The sequence below is a fragment of the Equus quagga genome, chromosome 21, assembly GCF_021613505.1.
Source record: "Equus quagga isolate Etosha38 chromosome 21, UCLA_HA_Equagga_1.0, whole genome shotgun sequence".
NCBI lineage: Eukaryota > Metazoa > Chordata > Mammalia > Perissodactyla > Equidae > Equus > Equus quagga.
The window spans coordinates 28,768,035-28,792,836 of record NC_060287.1 but is presented as its reverse complement, the minus strand read 5'-3'; the positions used below and the strand labels follow the sequence as shown (position 1 = coordinate 28,792,836).

The 24,802-nt window shown below is 48.5% G+C and overlaps 1 protein-coding gene across 2 annotated transcripts in view; it reads right to left on the bottom strand.

Moving 5' to 3' along the window:
- LOC124231474 (protein eva-1 homolog C) overlaps positions 1-24,802 on the bottom strand; it is a 115,232-nt gene that overhangs the window by 8,005 nt on the left and 82,425 nt on the right. The window contains exons 8-9 of one of the 2 annotated variants that reach the window (XM_046648276.1): positions 10,702-10,846; positions 7,188-7,294 (exon numbers count right to left, since the gene is read on the bottom strand). The exons of the other annotated variant lie outside the window; for it this stretch is intronic. Of the exons in view, the coding sequence (XP_046504232.1) occupies positions 7,213-7,294; positions 10,702-10,846 (227 nt within the window). The 3' untranslated portion in view covers positions 7,188-7,212. Of the gene's footprint in view, positions 1-7,187; positions 7,295-10,701; positions 10,847-24,802 lie in introns of those variants that run through there. 2 annotated transcript variants of the gene reach the window in all.

Genomic DNA, 24,802 nt, shown 5'->3' with positions numbered 1-24,802 from the left:
CACCCTTCCATTAACTGTCCCATCTAAGGCCTGGATCCCCCCTGAGGACCCTGAGGGGCTGCTTTCTCTCCCACACCCCTACTTCCTAGATGGGGCGGGGTAAGGTGTCCTGGTTGCTTCTAGATCGTACTCTTCTCTCCTCCCTAAAAACCTTGCCTCTGACACGCCTTCAACCCCCCGGGCTCTTTGTACAGTACTTTTTGTTGCCCTCTCACTGCTCCAACATCTGAACCCCCCTTACAGACTTCAGGGCGCCATTAAACCACCCCAACAGGCCCAGTCAGCTCCCACGCTCCACTTTGGCAAACTTGTTTTGCAAAACCCCAGCCATCACTAAAAACAACATTCCATGGGGCCAGCTTGGTGGCGCAGGGGTTAAGTTCACACGTTCCGCTTCAGCAGCCTGAGGTTTGTGGGTTTGGATCCCAGGCATGGACCTATGCACTGCTCGTCAAGCCATGATGTGGCAGGCGTCCCCCATATATAGTAAAGGAAGATGGGCATGGATGTTAGCTCAGGGCCAATCTTCCTCAGCAAAAAGGAGGGGGATTGGCAGCAGATGTTAGCTCAGGACTAATCTTCCTCAAAAACCAACATTCCAGAGTAGCATGGCGGAGAGGACCCCGCAATCACGGTCACAGGGAAGGGGGCCCAGATAGCCCAGCTCCTTCGACTCCTCCGTTCAACGCCAATGTCATCCCCTCCTCTCTCACCACATCTCTGCCCTCCTCCCCAGCCTCCCCTGCTTCCTAATTCATTGAGGAGACAGCCGCCCCCACCAGAGAGATGCTCCACGTGCTCCCACCACCACCTCCCCCTCAGCAGGCATCTGTCCCCCATTTCAGTTGACAGATTGTCCAGGCTCCCGCCAAAGCCGCCACCTGGTTCCCACGATTCTGCCCCACCAAGGACACAGCTCTGGCAGGTCTCCCCTCCGTCTCCCACATCATCAGTTTCCCTACAGCAGCATCCATGAATCCACACCCACGTGATATCGGTCCCCGTCTGAGGACAAATCCTCTCTGTCCAGTAACGAATTTGGTTGTCAGAAGGGTCTCTTCCACTTTTTGCTTCCTCAGTTGAAAATTAAAACTCACAAATCACGTTTAAAGAATTCCTCAATCTATTACTTTATTCTGAAGACTCCTTTGGATTCAACAGCACGTAAAAAAAAGATACTATATCCACGGACACATGGCTTTTAGGAATGCGTGGCTACTTCAACCTTAGGAAATAGTAATGTGACATATTGCCTTAAGGAGTCAAAGGAGACAAATCTTATTATTTACACAACTGCAAAGGTATCTGATAAATCAATACCCATTCTTGATAAAACAAACAAACAAAAACAGCTCTTGCTAGTGCATGAGATGAAGGACACTTTCTCAACATGATAAAGAAGGAAGAAGAGCTAATGTCATGCTTAACATTGATATATGTGAGCAACATGTCCCGGGTGTGTCCTCAGAAAAGTGGATCCAGGGGCCGGCCCTGTGGTCGAGTGGTTAAGTTTGCGCACTCTGCTTTGGTGGCCTGGGATTTGTCGGTTCGGATCCTGGGCGCGGACCTAGCACCGCTCATCAAGCCATGCTGAGGCGGCGTCCCACATAGAGGAACTGGAATGACTTACAACTAGGATATACAACTATGTGTTTGCACTTTGGGGATGGAAAAAAAAAAAAGAGGAAGATTGGCAACAGATGTTAGCTCAGGGCCAATCTTCTTTACCAAAAAAAAAGAAAAGAAAAGAAAAGTGGATCTGGTGTTTTATATAAAAAAAGATATCATGGTGTATTAGTTAGAGCAATGTCACAAACACTAGCATTTTGTTGGCTGAACACAATTGGGATGTATTTCTCCCTCGTGGAATAGTCCAGTGTGGATGTGCCTGGTCGGTGGGCGGTATTTATCTATTCACCTGCTGGAGGGCATTGTGGTTGCTTCCACGTTTTAGCAATTATGAATAAGTGGCTATAAACACCTGTGTGCAGGTTTGCGTGTGGACGTAAGTATTCAGCTCCTCTGGGTAACCACCACGAAGCCCGACTGCTGGATCGTATGGTGATATTGTCTGCACCGCTTCATACTCCTATTCCTACCTAGCGCCCTTGTCCCCTCGACACCCGCTGTGTCCCTGTGCAACCCACACCCCGTCTCCTTTGTCTGTACACAGGCGCCCTCGTGTGTGGGTTTTCCCCCTACGGCTTCAGCGCAGGGCGGAACGGGCTGCAGCCTTCATTCCAGGAGGACGAACTCAGGCATTGAAATAAATGCAGAGCTGAGGGTGGCTGGGGAGCCTGAGCCAAGCATGGGCCGACTCACACAAGTATTCGGTTTCACTGTTAGCTTAATTTCATAAGCATGAATAGCAATGTTTATATGTATTTTTTGAATTGCGGTAAAATACACGTAACATAAAACTTACCATCTGAACCTTTTCTAAGTATACAATTCAGTAGCGTTAAGTACATTCACATCGTTGTGCAACCAATCTCCAGAACTCTTTTTATCTTGCAAAACAAAAACTCTGTACCCGTTAAACACTAACTCCCCATTCCTGCCTCCCCCCGCCCCTAGAACCGCATGCTGCCTCCCTCTGTATGGATTTCACTCCTGTGGGGAACTCGTATAAATGGAATCATAGTGTCTGTCTGTTCGTGACTGGGTTATTTCAGTCAGCATAATGTCCTCAAGGTTCATCCATATTGTTGCATGTGTCAGAATTTCCTTCTTTGTTAAGATTGAATAATATTCCCGTGTATGGGCAGACCACATTTTGTTTATTCATTCATCTGTGGATGGACTCTTGGGTTGCTTCCATCTGTTATGGAATAGCTATTGTGAATAATGCTGCTATGCCAATGTTTATTAGGAATTACACAGCCCAGCACATCGAATTAGATTTTTTTTGTACACAAATATATTGCTTTCACCGTTTGCCTAGATGAGTGTGAGAATATGGGATTTTAAAAAGACATTACCTCCTGTGATCTTCTTCCTGCCAGGTCTCTCCTCCTTGCCCCCTGCAGGGCGCTGGGGGGCTGGGCAGTGGGGAGGTGATGGGCTGTGTCCTTGGGGGGGATGGGCAGGCTCTGGCGCTGCCCAGGAGGGAGTCATTGACGGGGCACAAGGTGAGGTGAGCCGCGCCCTCTCCAGGGAAACACCCAGGAGGCAGGAAGGGCTCTGAGCCCAGGGTCTAGCCAGATTCTCTTCCATCCTCCAGCTCCCCACCCCCCCACCCCCATCTTCCCTTCATTCAAACTTCCTGTGAATTCTGTGTGAGTGAACCACCTTCTGGTGAACAGAGAGCAGAGAAAGGAAAATTTCTTGCCTTCTCAACCAAAGCCAGGTTTTTCTCAACAAGCAGAGTGACAGAGAATAGGTGGCAGGGAGCACCCTGTCAGGGCTGGAACAACCTGGCGGGTCCTCAGGCCGCAATGGCCACCGGCTATGCTGCCTGGCGCTCTGACATCGGGCCCTGTGGGAGCACTTTGCTCTCCTGACCTCATCTACTTCTTGTAAAAGCCCTCTGTGGTGGCGCTCCTGGGATTTCTATTTTCCAGAGGAGGAAACAGAGGCACAGAGGGGCCAAGCAAGCCACCCGAGGTCGCGCAGCTACCAAGTGGTGAAATGGGGTTTGAACTCAGGTCAACTGAGGCCAGCATCTACTCTACTGACCCCTACACTGGCTGGGCTCCGTTCAAACTTACATAGACGTCAACCTGCAAAGTGGAAACAACACCTCACACCCTGGTCACTTTGAAATGTGGTTTTAAGGATTGAGGGAGAAAGCACACACCCACAGACACACACCCCTGCACATATGTGCACACATGAACACACGTACATGCACTATGTGCACACACGTGCATGCACACACATACACACATGTGCTCGCACCCATGCATGCAATGCACACATACACACACACAGAGACACTTGTGTTGTTTGTCCTTCAAACAGCTAATGAGTCTGCTGGAAGGAACACACGAGCATACGGAAGGATGGGAGCCCAGTTTCCTTTGTGAGAGGGAGAACACGACGCTCTGTCTCAGCGTTGATACGACTGGAATTTGAAGGCGCTGATAGATCCTGCCCCCCACCCCCGCCCATGAAGCCACCTTGTGTGGGATCCAGGCTCACCCCCGTGCTGGAATCAGGGGTGGAAAAAAGGGAACCCTCATACGCTGCTGGTGGGAATGCAAACTGGTGCAGCCACTATGGAAAACAGTATGGAGATTCCACAAAAAATTAAAAATGGAAATACCATATGATTCAGCTATTCCACTACTGGGTATCTAGCCAAAGGAAATGAAATCAACCAGGGATGAGGCACTGAAGCTGAAACAGACAGATGACAGCTGTGCTTGTGAAGGACAGTTTGAACAGCCCCCCGTGAGCAGGAAAAGTCACAGTGGAATAAGATGGAGCCTTACCAGGGTGAGGCCGGTGGATGGGACACTCCCAGAACCCAGGTTCAGGGGAGCAGCCTGGGGCGGACTTGGCAGGCCCCCAGGGGCCCGGCGCCTCCACAGCCACCACATTCTCCTTTCTTTTTTTCCAGGGTCACATTCTTGGGGGCACTGAATATGTCAACCTGACATTTCGTAGTTCAGCCATCCAAGTGCAGAAAAGGGCATTATCTGAGACTGAAAAAGTATATTTTATATTTGCACACTTGACTTTCAAGACCTTGAATGAATTTTGCTGAAATATTCACCTTTGGGTTTAGTCCAAGTATGGGAAGTTTTAGTCCCAATTGCCTTTTCTTTTTCTTTCTTTTCAAAAGAATATTAAAAGTGACTGAAAAGAGGGATTTAGAAATGAATGGCTATTTTTCAACATGTCTTATAAAATGAAAAGGAGTAAACGCTATAATATTTCTTAGAGACAGGGATTTAAGGAAAACGAGATTTAGAACCCCGTGGCTGGTTATTGCGAGGTGAGATTTCTGTCCTGGCAGCCCTCGGTGTTCAGCACGGCAGAGTCAGAGGGGAGGCGAGAATGGGGGTGGCCACCCATCCCAACTGCGCAGGACTACACTCTGGTTTTATTTAATTTTTTAATTTTTTATTGTTATTGTTTTTGCTGGGAAAGATTCTCCCTGAGCTAACGTCTGTTGTCAACCTTCCTCTCTCTCTTCTTTTTCCTTCTCCCCGAAGCCCCAGCATGTAGTTGTAGATCCTAGTTGTAAGTGCTTCTAGTTCTTCTATGTGGGACGCTGCCACAGCATGGCTACTGACAGACAGCTGGTATGGTTCCATGGCTGGGGACCCAACCCTGGCCACCAAAGGGGAGTATGCCGAACTTTAACCACTAGGCCATCAGGACTGGCTCTACACCCTGGTTTTAGTACTGAGAGTCCTGCATTGTAGAAAACCCCTCGGTCCCCAGCACCCAGGATGGTGGGTCACCCTAGATGAGATTATTATGGATACGAGATGTGCTCGCAAACCCTACTCAACCCAGCCCAGCCGGCCCAATCCCCTGTCAGCTCGACTTCATAGTGCATCTATGTCAGGAACTGTGGATGTAGATGCGCTATGAAGTTGAATTGGCTAACGAGACAAGAAATAACAAGTGTCGGAGAGGATGTGGAGAAAAGGGAACCCTCATCCTCTGCTGGTGGGAGTGCAAACTGGTGCAGCCACTATGGAAAACAGGATGGAGATTCCTCAAAAAATTAAAAACGGAAATACCATATGATCCAGCTATTCCACCACTGGGTATTTATCCAGGGCACATGACATCAATAATTCAAAAAGATTTATGCATCCCTATGTTCATCTCAGTATTATTCACAATGGCCAAGACGTGGAAGCAACCCAAGTGCCTATCAATGGATGAATGGATAAAGATGTGGTAAATATATACAACGGAATACTACTCAGCCAAAAAAAGACAAAAATCATGCCATTTAAGACGGCATGGATGGATCTTGAGGGCATTATGTGAAGCAAAATAAATCAGACAGAGAAAGACAAATACTGCATGATTTCACTCATGTGTGGAAGATAAACAGACAAATAAACACCTGGATAAGGAAAACAGATTGGTGGTTACCAGAGAGAAAGGGAGGGCAAAGGGGTAAAGGGGCACACGTATATGGTGACGCATAAAAACTAGACTATTGGCGGTGAGCACGACGCAGTCTATACAGAAACTGCTCTATAATTATATACACCTGAAATTTACACAATGTTACAAGCCAATATAACCTCAATAAAAATAAAATAAAACAAGAATTGTATGCAACGCCAAGTGCAGGAATTTTAGAGGGCTAAAGAAATAACTTGATTCCCACCCCAGGTCTAAACTGTTTGGGAACCTCCTGTCCCCTGCGGGACTGATAAAGCAGAGGACGGAGACCAGGGCTGAGGCTGTGGCAACAGAGGCTTCGAGCAGCCCCAGAGTAAGACCCAGGCAGCTGTGGATGACCGCGGGCCACACACTGGCTGTGAGCTTCCGGAAGGTGGGACCTTCGCCTTCTTACATTAATATTCCTAATGCTGATCCTGACGCAAAGGAGAGCGTAATAAGTAGCCGTTGTACTAGAGAGAACTGTCACGGTAAACACGCAAAGAGGAGTGTGTGCATGTGTATGTGTGTGCATGCTTGTGTGTGTGTGCACGCATTTGGGAGAGAGAGAGATGTCACGAGGTGAGGCCAGGGCCCAGCACCACCAGCCTCCACAGGTCCCCAGTCTGCAATCACATCAAGTGCCTTTGCAGAATCTGTCCCCAGTGCTGAGCGTGGGGCAGGTAATTGCTGACTGCCACCAGCTGGGAGCCCATAGTTTGTCCTCAGCCTCCTCTCCCCCAGGCCTTCTTCCACGTGTGAGTCCAGGCCAGGATCTCCTGCGCAGTCACCTTAGAGACTCTCCAACCCCACCTTCCCCTGCCCCCTTGTCCCCGCCAGGGACCCTTGGATCAGTGGAGAAGAAGAGTCCTGGGGGCTGCCTGACACCAATCATGACCAAGGAGCCAAAGGGCCCAGCTGGAAGCGTCGGCTGCTTTGCCTTTATGCTTCCTTTCTGCCCAGCAGCAAATCCGCTCTGCGGTTACGTCCTCAACCTTTGGGTCTCTCCTTTCTTGCTCTCTCCTGCACCCATGTACACTCTTTATTACCAGAATCTGCACCGTTCTCTAAGCAGACCCACACCTCTGTGAATGGCCTGTTCCACCTCACCTTCCGGAAGTCCCGTCTTTTATTCTAATGACAGAAGCTGTGGTCTGCTGCCCACTCACATGCTGTGCTGATCTTGTGGCAAGCTCCAGCAGGAGTTTCACGAACACTGTTGACACAGAGAGACTATGATAACATTTTCCAATATTGCTATAATGATAGTAATACCTGGTATTCGTAAGCACTTAGCAGTTGTCGAAGCCAATGTCATGTCTATTTTCTCCTTTGATCCTTGTCACAGTCCCACAAGAAAGCCATGAAGATACACGCAGTCTCACATACGCAAACTTTTGCTTGAAGCTTCAGGGGACTCATCGACCTCTGGAAGAGCATCAGTGGCCCCCTAAGAGTTCCCACACTTCAGGATAAGAAGTTCAACATTTTAATAGGCTGGTGGCATGACCACCCAGCCACAGACGCTCAGGGTGGGGCAACAAGAGGCAAGCTGGGGAGATCCAGGCGTCACGCGGGTGAGGCTGCCAGCAAGAACCGGAGGGAGAGATGCTGGCAAGGACCTGGACAGGCGGCACGGGGAAGGAGAACAAGGCTGAGACTCGGATAAAGCAAGGGCGGTGCCTGGGGTGCAGAATTTAAGGAGGGGCCACTCACTGTGAGGGTCACCCCAGTCCTGGCCTTGAAGGAGGAACCCAGCAGGAACCCAGTAGCCTGAAGGGGGCATTGGGCTAGGACGAGTCCCAGGGAACTGTGACAGTGGGGCCCCAACAGGAAGCAGGTGGCATATTCACTTTGGAATACTTCAAGTTTGTTTGCAAAGGAGAGGGCAGCAGGGAGGGGATCGTAAGGCCTCGTGTGGTGGCTGGCCTTTAACAACGAGCAGCTGGTACCAGGCCTGACGGATGAGCGTGACTGATGGAGCCCAGAGGGAAAGTGAGGCTCTGACACGGGCTGTTGTGGAGGGGCAGGGGGTTTTGGATGGGGGACACGGCCAGCCAGGGTGACCTGGCAAGAAAGATGCTGGGAGAATAAATTCCTGATCTCCCTCTCAGCTGCTGCCGGGGCTCCCTACCGGCTGAGCCCAGTGGGAAGTCGAAGGGCAGGGGAGAGGGGTGACGATGCTCAGGGTGCAGGACAAGGTGGAGACGGCTGGAGGAGAGTGGAGAGAAGATGGTTGGGGCAGAGGGAAGGAATTCCGTACAGGGCAACAAACGGCCCACATGTGGGAGCTGGGCTGTGAGAGAGGAGCAGGAAGATGATGGGGCCCAGGAAGCCCAGGCAGGGCCCAGGCCAGTCTCTCCCATTGAACCCCAGGGGAGCTTGTGCTGGGAATGCAGATCCCTGGGCCCCGTGCTCCGAGATTCGGACTCAGCGCCTCTTGAGTGGGCTTTTGGAATCTGTCCTTTTGGACATCTTGAACTGGTGTCGGAGAGCCCTGGGCAGGGGCTGCCAATGCCTTGGCTGATGGCCACGCCTGGCCCCTGGTGCTCGGGGTCCTTGGCCTGAGAGTCAGGGGGCAGGAAGCCAAGCAGATGAAGATGGCTCAGCTTCACGCCTCCAGAAATACCAGACCCATCTGCAAGCCTGTCCTGAATCTTGCGCTTTACCTCCTCCCTCTTCCTCTCTTCCACTCTCTAGAGGTGGCATGGGCAGGCTGACCCAGAGCAGGTAACCTCAGGCATCTGCCCACAGGGTGAGAAGCTGGGGTGCAGAGGCTGGGGGTGGCCAAACCAAGGAGCTGCTTCTGAGAGGCTGTGAGCAGGAGTGTTTGGGGGCCACCAGGACCCCTGCCTGTCTCTGTCCCCGGGCTGGCCGCCCCTCCACTGCCCAGGGCTGGCCAGCCTGGCACGTGACAGTCTACAGTCTCCCCTCTGGGCTCTGCGTGACCTTCCCAGCCTGCGGGGGACCAGAGGGCCAGGGCCCTTGCTTTTAGGGTGTGTCTCTGCTGGGGCAGCTTACAGGGAGGGAGCCCCAAGATGAGCAGAGAGGGGCCCAGGGCAGGCGCTGGCTGCTTGGAGCCTCCCTGGACCCTGGGCCAGCTCTCCCTTGGAAAGAGGGCGCAGGGTTCGAGGTCTCAGCCACACCTGACTTGAGTCTGCACGGGAACCTGACTCAGGGCTGGGGCCAGAAGCACTGCTGCCCTTGAACTCTCCAGAGCTGAGCATGCGCCAGGGACAGAAGACCGACTCCCAGCCCTTCCTGAGGTTGACATGGCGTGAAACAGAAGAGCCAGGTGCAGCGAGGCGGGGGAACAGCTCCCAGGATGACATCCTGAGGCCCCAACGTGAAAGGAGCCCAGGCCGCTCCGCCCGCTCAGCTGCTGGCAGAGACTCCATCCGACCTTCCCTCCCCAGGCCAACCTTCCCTCAGGTGCAGGCGAAGCCCCCTCTCTCATCCTGCTGCAGTGCTAGCCCCCGTCCTGCCTCCCCTCCACACCGATGGTCTTACTGCCCTTGGTCTGGAGTGGTTAACTAGTGCTGTCTGTGCTGGGCATGTAGGAGGGTGTGGTGTCCCCCAGGGGCACCTTCAGAGGGACTGAAGACTCTGCGACACGACCCCTGGCTCCTTCACGAGGAAACCCAGCTTCTGAGACCAGGACCCCACGACTCTGACTCTGACCTAGAGAGCCGGTGCCTGCCCTCCTGTGGAAGATTTGAGGTTCAGGACAGAGAGCGATGACTTCCTCCACTGTCTCCATGTTGGGCCCCGGGGGCCCATTATCAATGCCCAGTGGACAGGTGGGCTAGGAACAGAGACCAGCGTCAACCACTGCCCCAGGATGCATTCCCGGGGCCAACAGTGTCAGTGAGAGCCTCTCTCTAATTCTCTCTCTTACTGCGCCCTGTGCCTTCTCTTCAGTCCTTACAGTTGGTAGAAGTAGTTTTTATTGCATCTATGTGTTTAATGTCTGTTGCCCCCACCAGAACGTGAAGCCCCTGAAGGCAGGGACCACATTTTGTCCCCCATTTCCAGCGCCCAGCGCAATGCCCAGCATAGAGTGGAGCTCAGGAGAATGAATGAACGATGAATGAATTGACAGAGGGATGGATGGACACAGCCTCAGCCAAAAGAAGAGAGAATAGGATGCTAGGCCTGCTCTGGGTCTGGGAGAGAAGGGGAGTCGGTGCCTTTTGTGGAGCTGGGAGGTTGTCACAGAATCTGGGGACGATCCAGTGCTTCCTGATCCAAAGTTGGTCATGACTAATCTTTTGTCAGTTTGAGTCAACACGGATGTGAGCTCCGATCCCAGAGCCTAGAGGGCAAAGGATGTCATGGAGGAGATGTAGAGGTGGGCTGCAGGGGTACCATTTGTCCAGATCAGTCAGGGGCGCACGGCTGCTTCACCACCAAGAACCTCTTTCAGGGTTTTCCCCTCACAGATCCCATATTTTGAAAGACTTCGTTGTTAAACGACGTTAGGAATAATCTATTTATTTTCACATTTTTATTAACTAAAGACATCTGTAACTTCCTGATCATCCTTCTTTCCAGTATGAGATAACAGAGTTGAGATCATTCCAGCCCAAAGCAAAGTAACTTAATATTTTCATTAGCCCTTACAGCCAGATGGTGGGTCCCTGTATGATTTCCATTAGACAGTCTGAAAATAGCTCCAGGTCACCCATGGACAATGGCCCTTCCGCAGTAAGCCATCGGTATTCTTGGCCTTTTCTGTCTCTCTCCTTGCTGGGCTCCTCAGGACCTGCTATATGAGAAACAGAGAAGGTAACTGCTATAGACATACGCTTCCAGGATTTAGTGCTGTAGGGTGAGCAGAGGAAGAGAGAGAGAAGGAGAAAGTTCATACTCATAAATACTCCTACATGTTGTATGTAATTGGCTGAGAAAAAATTCGATGGACCTCGTGACTTCTAAATTTCTTTGCAAGAAAGGTTAGGAACATTTTCATGGTTTTTTTCTTTCTTTCCTTTTGGTAGCAATCATTAAGTTGACGGCACTGCATGGGACACTGAATTCCACTGAGTCTTGACTTTGACCCAGAGGGAGCAGGTGAAGAGCCATTGAGTCTCGAGTTCCTCCCAGGGGGGTTGGTATCTTCCGAGGATTCAGCCCCTTGATGCCCAAATGTTGGGCAAAAGAAGCGAAATGATGGGTAGAAGACTTGTGTGTGGGTCTGCCCCTGCTCTGTGGGCGTAACTGTGAGTGAAGAACCAACTGGGAAACATTTCAATCCACAAATATGTATCAAGTTCGCTGTATATGTGGCTCAATGCCAGACACTGTTGGAGTTCCAGAACCGATTACAGCATAGATCCTGTCTTCAGGGGCTTCGTGAAGAGCTCCGTGAATGCTCTTCCTAGTGAAGCAACCATATAACTGGTAAAAATTATTTGAAAAAAAAAAACTTTAGGATAATTTAAAGTCTCTGGAAATTACCCTAAAGGCATACAGTCAATGGAAAAACACTTTTTAAGAAAACTAGTCAATGTTGGTAAGGACAGAGAGAATCTGTGGCTCTTGGGCCATCCAGCTCCATAGGACAGCTCTATTGGGGCAGCTGAGGCCAGGAAGACAGTGGTCCCCTCTCCCCTCAGGCCCTAGTTTAAGGCTACTGTTTCGCCCCAGGACAGGCAGGCTGCCAGCATCCCTTATCCACCAGCCCTGTGTTGCAGATGTGCTATTTTGGGCAGACAAGCCTGAGGGGATAGGGGCTCCCATTTTTAAGATGTGGGCTCTGCCATGGGCATGGCAGGTCAGGAATACTGCGCCTCAGTTGCTCCCACTCTGGCTTGCTTGTAGGACGGAAGTTCCACACCAAGAGGGAAAGCTGAGAAACCCAAGAGCCACCAGCCCTCCTTTAGCATCTTCTCATAGAACAGGTGTCCTGGACAAGTGGGCCACTGTGGCAGAAAGGGTCTTCCCACAGGAAGAGGCAGATCTTAAGGATGAGAGCTCCACAGCTGTGCCTAAAGATGCTGACTTTATAGTCATGCACCATGTAACAATGTCAGTGATGGACTGCATATGCAACAGTGGTCCCATAAGATTCGTACCATATAGCGTGGGTGTGTGGTAGGCTATACCATCTAGGTTTGTGTAAGTACTGAAGGGGAGGAAGAAATTTTCCTCTACTCTTCTAGGTTCTTCCAGCTGGTCTAAAAATTAAAGTGACATGACACAGATTAACAGGAGAAAACCAAACAGAAGTTTAATAACATGTATACATTGGTGAAACCCAGAAAAACTGAGTAACTCATCAAAATGGCTGAAGCCCTCACCTTAAATACCATCCTCAGCTAAAGACAAAAGATGTTGGGGGTGGGGAGAGTCAGGGACTTCAAAGGGAAGGAAAGTAGTTCACAGGTAAGCGAAAAGGAGAAAATATTTGGAAAACAAGTGTTTGTTAGGTCACACAGAAACAGAAGAACACAGAGGGGAGCCCATCCAACAGGCTTTTCTATGTTCTTCCCTAACAGCTAGCTCATGTTATGCTAAGGTGTAACTCGCTTCCTGAGACAGGGTTTTGTTAAATCGGAATTCTTTGGGGCAGTTAAGGGGGAGGTAACAAGAAAAACTTTTGAGTTTTTTCTTTCTTAAAAGTAATCAGCCTAAAATAGTCTTCATGTTAAAGAGACCCATTTTGGGGTGGCAGATTTTGTTCCCCTTCAGTGCGCTCTGATGTTCTCACAATGATGAAATCGCCTAACGATGCATTTCTCAGAATGTATCTCTGTTGTTAAGTGATGCATGACTGTGTTTGGAAGAGAGCCTAGAGAAGTTCATGCTTTAGGGCATTGCTGAAACAATGGTGATCGAGCATTAAGCAATCATGGGCTGGTAACTCCATACTAGTAGCAACAAGTGAGAGGGCAGACCAGCCAGAAATCTAACAGTATCAGGGAAAGAGGCAGCTAAGAAGAGGCGTCCTGGGAACACACGCATCCCTGGGGCTCCCAAATGCTGTGCTCACGCACTAGGTACACCACTTCAGGAGCTTCAGAGGAGGATGTGGAAGGGATCTTTTGAAACTAAGGGTGGGATGAAGACACTCCCACACAGACAAAAACTGAGATAATTCACTGTTAGCAGACATGTCTTACAAGAAAATATTGAAGAAGGTTAACTGGGGCTGAAAGAAGCGACACCAAATAGTTTAAACACACACACACACACATACACCACCACTACCACCAACACAACAAAGTGCCAAAGCAAAGTAACTATACAGGTAATGACAAAAGATAGAAAAGACAGTATATTTGCATGTCTTTTTCTTTTTTCTCTTAGCTAACTTTAAAAGCAATTGCATAAACCAATATTTACAAAATTGTATTGCTGGGCTTTTAACATGCATAAATGTGATATTTTGACAATAGAAACATGAAGGAGAGGGTGGGAATGAAGCTATATTGTAGTAAGAAAATGACATCAGATGGTAACTTGGATCCATAGGAAGAAATAAAAAATGGTAATTAAGAAGGTTAATACAGAGAAACCAATAAATATATTCGTGCTTTCTTTTCTTCTGTTACCTTCTTTAAAAGAGTTGTCTTTAAATGTAGTATATAAAGTAGTGATTATAACAATATATAGTTGGGTTTGTAACATGTATGGACATAATATGTTTAACAATAATAGCAAGAAAAGGGAGTAGGAAATGGAGTTATACAGGTATAAAGTTTCCGTAACTTACTGAAATTAAATGATCATAAATCTGAAGTGGATCCTGATAAGTTAAGATGTAACCTGCAGGGAAACCACTTAAAAAAACAAACAAATAAAAACCCTCAAATGTATAGTTAAATTCATTAAAGAAATGGAAATTGCACACTAGAAAATATTCACTTAAGACAAAATGATGTGGTAAAGGAGGAATAGAAAAATAAAGTAGTCATGAGTAGTCTAGAAAATAGCAAATTGGCAGATGTAAATCCAACAATATCAATAATGAGATTAAATGGAAATGGGGGAAATGGATGAAACAATTTACTCAAAAGTCAGAGACTGACAGACCACATAAAAAAACGAACCATGATCTAACTATATGCTCTCTACAGGAGACACGCTTTATATTCAAAGATACAAATAGGTTGAAAGTAAAAGATAGAAAAAGATATACTATGCAAGCTGCAGCTGTAGCAGGGCTCCAGGGGCTATTGCTAATATCAGACAAAATAGACTTAAAAACAAAAACTGTCAGTAGGAACAAAGAAGGAAATTTTATAGTGATAAAAAGTTCAATTGAGCAGGAAGATATAACAATTATAAACATATATGAAGCTAACAATAGAGCCTCAAAATACGTGAAGTGAAATGTGACAGAATTGAAGGGAGAAATAGACAATAATATTCAAAATTTGCTAATAATAGTTTCAGACTTCAATACTTGTCTTTCAATTATGGATAGAATAACTAGGTAAACCCAACATGGTGGTAGGAGACTTGAAAAACACTCTAAATCAACTAGACTTAGACATCTATAGAATACTATACCCAAGAACAACATAACACACACTTTTCCCAAGTGCACATGGAACATTCTCCATAATAGACCATTTGTATGATATAAAACAAGTCTCAATAGATGTACAAGGATTGAAATCATACAAAATATGCTCTCTGACTACAGTGGAATTCAATTAGAAATTAACAACAGAAAGGATTTTGGGAAATCCACAGATAAGTGGAAATTAAACAATTCTTAAATAGCCAATAGTTCAAAGAAGAAAGAACAAGGAAGATTAGAAAATACGTTGAGATGCATGAAAATAAAGCCAGCATACCAAACTTAGGAGATGCTGCTAGGGTGGTGCTTAGGGGGACATTTATAATTATAGATGCCTGTATTTAGAAAGAAAGATCTCAAATAAATAACCTAACCTACCACCTTAGGAATCTAGGAAAAGAAGAGCAAACTAAGCCCAAAGCAATCAGGAAAAGGCAAATAATAACAATTTAAGTGGAAATAAATGAAATAGAGAATAGAAAGACAATAGAGAAAGTGAACGAAACCAAAAGTTGGTTCTTTGAAAAGAACAGCAAAATTGACAAACTTTTAGCTAGATCAACCAGAGAGAGAGAGAGAGAGGAGACTCAAATTACTGGAGTCAAGAATAAAGAGGGGACATCACTACAGATCTCACAGAACTAAGAAAGAATTATAAGGGAATACACTGTCTGCTAACAAACTAGATAACTTAGATGAAATAAACTCTTAGAAAGACACAAACTACTGAAACTGACTCAAAAAGAAATATAAAATCTGATAGACTTATAACAAGTAAAAAGATTGAATTAGTAACTTAAAAATTCCACAAAGAAAAGCCCAAGACTAGATGGCTTCACTGGTGAATAACATTGTGTCACGCTGAGCACAGAGTCAGCACCTGACACACAACAAAAGTTACCAACATTGCTATTACTTTTCCATCGCATGTTTTTCAAAGTCTATATTGTACCTGTCTACCACCTCTTGCTTGATTGTGAACCCCCTGAGGGGAGGGAATATGTCTTATTCTTTGAAGTCCAAGAGGCTAGCTTGTGCCTGGCTAATGACCCAAGAGAGGTAGAAAGAAAATAATGTCAGAATTTGAAGGAAGCATGTGTCATACCCTAGTTGGAGGAATCTGGAAAGGTTCATGGAGCAGCAGTGTCTGAGATGGGCCTCAAAGACTGGTAGGAAATTGTGTGGCCATGCTGAATGGGAGATTCCCAGAGGAAACCATAGAGGGGCTGACATGGATAGGGTCTCCAGGAACGCTTAAAGAAAGAAGGACGTTTAAAATGTCTCAGCCCAGAGATCCCTCTGTGATCTTTCTATTGGTGAGAAACCTCTTTGTTTAAAAAGTTCCTGTTAATTTCCTATTCCTTTTGTCTTTGACCACATCCTTTACTTTGTGTGTCTTTGAAAATCCACTTTCTTCCCCGTGTCATGTTGAATTTCAGCAGCTCCTCATTACTAAATTACTGATACATCCCTGTGACCCTAAGAGGTATGTGCTATCTTTGTGTCCGTTTTACAGTTGGGGAAACTGAGGGCCAGTGAGGTTAAGAAATCACCCAAAGTCAATAGCTAATGAGTGATGAAGGCAGAATGAACTTGGGGCTATGCTTCTACACCGGCAGTCTTTGAGGCGCTTTGACTGTAGCACCGGATTGAGCTCTGTGTTGGATTTTGCTTCTGGTTCCACTTATCCTCCCTCTTTGGGGAAAGTGTAGTCAATAGGTTTATGACAAAGATTTACAAAATTGTTTTGAGAGCCAGCCCTGATGGCCTAGTGGTTAAGCTGGGTGCACTCTGCTTTGGCAGCCCTGGTTTAGTTCCCGGGCATGGACCTACACCACTCATTGGTGGCCATGCTGTGGTGGTGACCCACATACAAACTAGAGGAAGATTGGCACAGATGTTAGCTCAGGGTGAATCTTCCTCAAGCAGAAAGAGGACGATTGGCAACAGACGTTAGCTTGGGGGCGAATCTTCCTAGGCAAGAAAAAACAAACAAAAAAAAGTAATTGTTTTGAGAGTCAGCCCTGACGGCCTAGAGGTTAAAGTTCAGAGCCTACCACTTCAGCAGCCGGGGCTCATTTCCTGGTTGTGGAACCACAACCACCCACCTGTCAGTTGCCATGCTGTGGCAGCGGCTCACATGGAAGAACTAGAAGAACTTACAACCAGGATATACAACCATGCACTGGGGCTTCGGGGAAGAAAAAAAAAGAGGAAGACTGACCACAGATGTTAGCTCAGGGTGAATCTTTCCCTGCAAAAAAAAAAAAAAAAATTTTGATCCTGTACAGTGAAGGTAATTGCTCAGCTATCCAGGACACAGCATCAGTTCCAGGGCCAGCATGGCAATCTCCCAGAGACTGCCCTTGAAGCTGATGTGACATCCTTGGTCCCAGGCTATGTCAAAGGAGTGGTGGCTGTTTGGGGGGATGGTGGGACACACAGATCATGTTGTCCACACCATATGTATGAATGTGAGGCCCCTCACAGGGAGGGACAGAGGTGGAGTGGAAAGAGAAAGGTGGGCCAGGGGCCAGAGACTGAGGCCCCTCCCCCAACCCCCTCCCCAATATGTGCAGCCACATCTTGGAAAGACATCCTGAGGAGTCTGAGAATTCTAGCTTTGAACCTGGTCTTCAAGGTCACTATAAAGGTATATTTGTCAAGGGAGGAGAGAGAACATGTTTTATGTAGTTTTGGGGGGCTCAATGTATAACATTTCGATATTTGGCTGTGTGCTACGTAAGAGTCTCCACTTCTGGTCTCAGACCCTGCAAACGTTAGGAGCAGACCTGCAGATTTCTATACGCACACAGAAACATACAGTTTTAGTTTGTCTTTTACATAAGCGGTATCATAATCTATGCATTATTTTCCAATTTGCACTTTTCATCTAATAATATGACTTCAAGACTTTTTCAGTCGGTACATACAGATCGACTTCATTTAAAAACACAGTACATTGCATCTTCCAGAACAGCCAGAGTTCTTCCCAAGTCATCTTCAACAAGAAAAGAAGTTTTCCACGTGCATGAAATGAGCGACACAGAAAAGATGGAGTTAACAGAAAGCTGGGCGGAGGTGAGCCTGGCTGTTGGCGTGATTCCCCTCCCGCTGACCACACACACCTCCTGTCCCAGGGTCCGGTGCCTTTACAATCAGAGGTCAAGTTCTTCGGAAGGAAGTTCGGCAGCTCGGAGTGGGAGGCGACTCACTGCCTTTGCAAATTCTTCGTAGATTAGTAACACATCCTCCTGCTAGTTCATTGTTAGCGAGTTCAAAACGTTTTCCTTTCTCTCTTTTAAGGAGGTAACGTCATGATTTTACACATGCCTCTCCCCGCAGCTCCCTCCCTTCCTTGGAAACGAATGGAGCGTTTTCCGGGTCAGAATGGTGTTTACTCATCTCAACACCACTCTTCCTCCTGCCTTCATCTTTCCCAGGCTGAATTCTGTCTTTGAAACAATAGGAAATGACAAGGTCTATTTTTCTTTTCTTGAAAGGACTCAATCCAGGAGTCATGCATTGGAACAGAGAAAGTACATGGAATTACTATGTCCCCCCAATGGGAAGTGACCAGCCTTCCTCTCTTTGTTTGGCCGAGTCCTGTAGTCTGAGCTCACATATCCCCGGCAGTTCGCCTAAAAGCAGGAAGGCGGCATTTCACCTTGAGATAAATTCCCAATTGGATTTTCTGTTGGATCAATCGGAAAGAAACGCAATTAGGCTGTGAGCAATCTTCAAGTAAAGATTGGGAATCTTTCCTAAAAGGGATCTGCTAGAAATAATGTGTCAGGCTCTCGATAAACATTTTGCATTGGCAATGTTAATTGCATCTTAAAGCACCCTCGTGAGTCAGTCACCAGAATAGCTTCCTAAGAGCGTTGATTTTAATTTCTCCAACAGATTTAAGATGTAATTTGGTCATTTCCAAGATAGTAAGACTAACTGGATAGTGATCAGCAACCTTAAAATCAGGAGCAATTACTATTCCAAGAATCAGACAACCTAGGTTTCAGGCCAGGCCCAGCCTGTTACGGGCTGTGGGTGGGCTGGACAGGTGAGTCCCTTACCTGCTCTGAGTCCCTTTTGCTTCTGGGAGATGGACAGATGCTGCCCAAAGTGGGTGATGCCATCCTTATAGTCAGGATGTGAGACAAGTCCCGGAGCCTGGAATACAGGCTCATCACCTGGTGTCCTGCACCCTGTTAGCCTTATTTCCCATGGCACCCCCTCACTCTGGCTGTTCCTCATTCCCAGACTTGCCATTCTTGTTCCCACCTCCTGGCCTGTTGCTGCTGCTGCCTTTCCCCACCTTCCCCAAGGACCATGTTGAGCGCTCTCTCCAACAAACCTCCCCCAGCCCACTAGGTGGGAGCATCTCTCTGTGTTCCCAGGGCCACTTGGTTTGACCATTTACTGTCACTCTTACTCTCTGTCTTGTAAAGCTAAAACCTCCGAAGGATCAAGAAAAGGGCCTCTGCTGAACTTGCTCTTGGGTTCAGTGAAGAGATGGAAGGTACTGAAGGGAGAGGAAGAGGAGTATTCATGGCGGGCCCAGCCAGTGCTGCCTGGGAAGTGGGGAGACCTGGCCCGAGGTTTCTCTGGACCGATCCTGGGGATGCCGTTAGCCTGCTGGGTCAGGAGGAAGGGGCCCGGCTCTTCTAGGTAGCCACTCTTCTCAAGGGACAAAGGAAGGGGAATTAACAGCAGCAGTGGTGCCCGCAGTAGTGCTGGCGGCAGCAGCTGCTGCAGGATGATCAGCCTGGATGCGTGCTGCGGAGCAAAAAGGAGCCATGGGCTGTGTGCGGCCAGGGCGGGGGAGGTGACAGGACTCCTCAGGCCACGGTTCTGCGGTGGGTCAGAGCCCACAAAGGTTAGGCTGTATTTTGGCTGTGGGCCTGAGCACCAAGGCACACCAGGAAGACAGTGGCCTCGGGGCTGGATGACTAGGGACACACAGGGGCATCCCCAGGAAGGTGAGCAGAGGCGGGAGTAGGTGGTGCTGGGGTCCCACATTCCTACATCTGGGATTCTCATCTGATTACACCCTTCGTTGGTGAGGTCCAGGGACATACCTGCTCCATTTCATGACAGCGAGTTGGGCTCATGTCTCTGTGTCTGATTTAATACACAAGCTCAGCATTGTCCCCAGAACGATCCTCACTGTCCACGACAGTAGCCCCTGGCCATGTGGCTACTGAGCACTTAGAATGTGACTATTGCAACTGAGGAGCCGACTTTTAAATTTTATTGATTTAAATTTAAACTTAGATAACCACGAGTGGCTAGTGGCTCCGAACTGGACAACGTGGCCACAGGTCGTCAACATCTGTGACTGGATATCATCTCATTCATCCTCCGGGGAGCCTGGCGCTGCACCCCACAGAGGAGGTGCCCGTTGATTTGATATTCCTAAAAAGAATGGGGTGATCTCGGATTACTGGCCAGCTTCCTGAATTCTCCTTATGTGGTTAATGGTTATCATGGCTCTTTCTTGCCTCACTTTCAGCTATAGCTCGGTATGGCTTCCAGTCGACAGGGCATCTTGTTGGAGTGTTTATTTAGGATTTAGTCTCCGAGGCTACCATCAGTCTTGGGATGGAGTTTGGCCAGCTCTGCACTGGTGGTCAGGCTTACAATGGGCTTCTGAAAACCAAATGACCATAGTTCCGGGTTTATAACTACCTTGCCAAAACTGGGCATGGCCTTTTAAATCCATGTGTGGGAGATTTCACTATGCACTTGGCTGAAGAATTCAAGGAAGGTCAGGCCTTGACACTTTCCTCTGAGCTCTGCAAAGTCACTCCTCTTCTACAAACTCCTCTCCCTAGCAGGCCTGGGGGGCTGCCTTGTGCCCTCTCTCAGCAGCTCATTCTGATTTTGCCCTTGAGTTCCATTAGATGCCATAAGCACAGTATAAATGGTGCAGCCTTGGGCCTGCTGGATGCTGCCCTTCAGGAGGAAGAAATAATGAATGATGAAAGCTGACATTTACGGTTGTTATGTGTGAAGCACAGCCACTCTCAACACCACTAGGAGGGAGATATTAGTATTATGCCCATCTTACAGAGGAGGAAACTGGGGCACAGATGGGTCATCCTGAGACCAACCTAGAACCAAGTCAGAGTAGACGCAGCTCAGTGGGAAGAAAACCCCGAGTCTAGGGCTGGGCAGACCCATGTCCAGTCTGGCTGTTATCAGCCTTCCAAGGTCTAAGGTGGGGGCAGAGAGTGGGGTGCTTTCCAGGAAGTCCCCACTAGACAATGTGGGCTTCCAGGAGTGGGACCAGCCCTGGGGAAAGTGGATGAGAGCACTCAGGCAGCTCTCCCACCTGCCAGGGAGGACTCAGCACCTGGCCTTGGTGCCCCAGGTAACTTGGGAACAAGAAGTGGTAGCCAGGGACCCCTGGAGAAGGGTTGCGGCAGGCTTGGGGGCACCCTGGCCCAAGACTCATGAGATGCCGGGTGTGTGCATGGCTGGCTTCCCTGACACCATTTGCTTGTGGGGAGGGTCCGCAGCGCTCCTTCCGTCTGGCTCCCACTGAGGCTGCAAGTGACACTGTGCCAGCACTGTGGGAAGACCGGGACCAGCACGTACCTCCAGGTCCACAGACCCCTCATGTTGGATGTTATAGGTCAGTTTCCCAAGATGGAGATTCTTGCATGAGAGATTGATTGAAAGAGTGCTCTCAGAAGAAATGGTTGTAAAAAAATTGCTATGGTCTGAATGTTTGGGTGCCCCGAACCCCAATTCATATGTTGAAATCCCTACCCCAAAAGGGGATGGTATTAGGAGGTGGGGCCTTTGGGGGGTGAATTGGTTATGAGGGCGGAACATTCATGAATGGGATTCGGGCCGTTATGAAAGAGACCACAGCAAGCTCCCTTGTCCCTTCCACCGTGTGAGGGCACAGGGAGAAGGTCCCGGCTATGAACCAGGAAAGGGCCCTCACCCACCACGCTGGCCCCTGAGCTTGGACTTGCAGCCTCCAGAACTGTATGAAATAAATTCCTATTGTCTATAGGCTACCCAGCCTGTGGCATTTTGTTACGGCAGCCCAAATGGACTAAGACAAAATGGTGCGACGGCAACTCTCTGCAGAAGAGGCCACCTGTAGGCAGTTCTCAGCCTCCCCTCACTGCAGCTGGGGTGGGCGCGTGCCCTGGTCCAGGGATCTGGATGGGCACAGCATCGTGCACTGCCTGCCCATCTGTGGGGTCAACGCTGGGACTGCTCCTGGGCCTTCCCAGGGCTTGCTTGGGCCCTGGGTGTACCTTGTTTCTCCCCAAAGCGGCAGCAAGTGTTCCATTTCTCCAAAACACCAGCAGCCCGGCTCACGAGCTTGGGGGATCCAGAAGGGCTGAACTTTACAGCACGCGGCTCACGTCTTGAAAGTTAGCAGCAAGTTACTGAGGTAGCGACATGTGCAAACTTCCACGGAGAGCTGGCCTCTTTTCACAGGACTTCTGGGACCCCACAGCTCGGAAACAGTGGGCTGACTGCCACCCAGAGATGCACAAAGCTGAGTAACAGCAGCCCATGTGTGCCCCGCGCTCCCTGGGTGCACTGCCACCCGGGAGTTTCCTCGAGCCCCATGCTCCATCGGCAACTCTTCATGCAAATCTGGTCCGGTCCTTTTCCTCCTGGGCTTCATGCCCATCCAAACACACTCTCAGCAGGGCCCTCAGGCTCTGTCCATGAGAAGAACGTGGCATTCTTCTTTCGGGCTCAGAAAATGCAAATAAACAACTCACTGCCTTTGCTCCGGCCAAAGACTGAGCCCTGACTTGGTAGGGCTGCCCTCCAGCTGCCTCCTTGGGGGTCCTGGGAGGGGTGTGCACCTGAGTGGGGGGTGGAGGGGAGATTCAGATAAGGGAAAACCCTTCAGCTGCCACGTTCTATTCAGCCCCAAGAAGACGGTCATCAGACGGACGGTATTTGTGTTCGCGGAGCCAAGGAGACACACAGCTTGGGAATTGGAAGTGGAGACAATGGGGAGAGGCTGCTCTGGGAGCTGGGACAAGACCAAAGGGTTCCTTGCTGGGCTCAGGGAATGAAAGGACAAGGATTCTCTTCAATGAGAACAAACTCCTCATGAAAAAGTTAAACGATGGAGCCACATGTTCACTTCTTCCTCTGCTGTGACCTAGAAAAGATTTATCTCTAACGACAGCTTTAAAACGCGTCCTCCCCAACCCCATCGACGTCTCCCAGTACCCCACAGTATGGAGGACTCAGGTACCTGGATGTCCAGAGAATTTCAGCCTCTGCCCAAACCAACTCGGACTGTGTGTATGACATCTCTCCTGACCCGTCCCCCACTCCCACCTTCTAGGGGGTCAGAGTAAGGGAAGGTCATTTTGAAACTGGCAGAAGCGGGCGGTGAAAGAGGGGATGTCACTCTGACTCACCTTCCCTGATTCCCCCTTCCCTCTGTTGAATGGAAACTATGGACTTTCTCACCAACTCTGTCTGTGGTTGCTGCTTTGTGTGAAGTTTCACTGCTGTTAAAATACACAAGTGTTTACAGCAGCGCTATTCACAATAGCCAAAAGTGGAGACAACCCAGATGTCCACCAACAGATGCATGAATGAACAGAATGCGGTATATTCATACAATGGAATATCATTCACCCATAGAAAGGAATGAAATACTGGTACATGCTACCATGTGGACGAACCTTGAAGACATCATGATAAGTGAAAGAAGCAGGACACAGAAGACTATATGTTGTGTGATTCCATTTAGATGAACTTTCCAGAATAGGCAAATCCATATAGAAAGCAGATCGGTGGTTGCCAGGGGCTGGAGGGAGGGAGGCGTGGGGAGTGACCGCTTAATGGGTAGGGGGTTTATTTTCAGGGGCTGACAATGTTGTGCAACTCGATAGAGATGGTGGTTGCACAGTATTGTGAATGTGAATGTACTAAAGGCCACTGAGTAGTGTGCTTTAACACGGCTAATTTGACTTCATGTGAATTTCAGCTCTGCTGTAGGCTAAATGTTTGTATCCTCCCAAAACTCACATGTTACACCCTAATGCCCAATGCAATGGCATTTGGGGGTGGGGCCTTTGGGAGGTGATTAGGTCATGAGGGTGGAGCCCTCACAAATGGGATTAGGGCCTTTATACAAGAGGCTTCGGAGAACTTCCTGCCCCTCCTGACATGTGAGGACTCAGCCAGAAGGTCTTCTGTGAACCAGGAAGCCAGCTCTGACCAGACACCGAATCTGCTGGCACCTTGGTCTCGGACTTCTCAGCCTCCAGAACTGTGAGAAATAAGTTTCTGTTGTTTATCAGCCATCTAATCTGTGGTATTTCTGCTCTAGCACCTTGAATGAACTAAGACAAACTGAATTTAAAAAACAAACAAGACTGCAGACCCCTCCCTATCCGGGCGACTGGGCTGGTTGCTGAGGGAGAGGCCCCCCAATTCACACCCACCATTCTCTGCATCCCTCTGATGGGCCCTTCACCCTTGGGATCTGGGGGACTGACAGAGAAATGCCTTCTCCCATATCAGTCATTGCTCAGGTTTCTGAAGGAACAGCTAGTATTTCTTGATTTCCCCACGACTAAGTCAGCTCCAGCCCTTTCTCTCATGTGACCTGGGCCCCAAGACTTAGCCTGTCAGCCTTCCATTGCCTCATCTCCACACACCTGCTTGTAGTATTGATGTGATGACGAAGTAAGATAAGGCAGGGAGAGCTCGTTCGTAGTGGGCATATAAGATCGCCATTACACCATCATTATTATACTCTAAGCCTCCTGTCACCAGGGGGAGCCTTCTAAAGGAACTCATCACCAGCTCTCCCGTCAGGAATCTCAGTTTCCTGAACGCCTCTTTCCTCTGCTCCCTCACCGGGCCCTCCTCCCCAATACGGTAGGATGCATTTTTTGCAATGATTTGAAGGGTAACTCCACTGGGTCCTTGCCCACAGGACAGCTGGGTAATCTGGTTGATCGCTTGTACCACTAGAAGTGCTGCGATTTTAAACTCTAAACCAGGACTTGGCTAACATTTTCTCTAAAGAGCAAGAGTGTAAATATTTTAGGCTTTGCAGACCATACTTTATTTACAAAATCAGGTGGCAGGCCGAATCCAGCCTGCTGCCTGTTTTTGTACAGCTCATGAGCTAAGAATGGCTTTTACATTAAAAAATAGTTGATACAAAAAAAAGAGAAGACT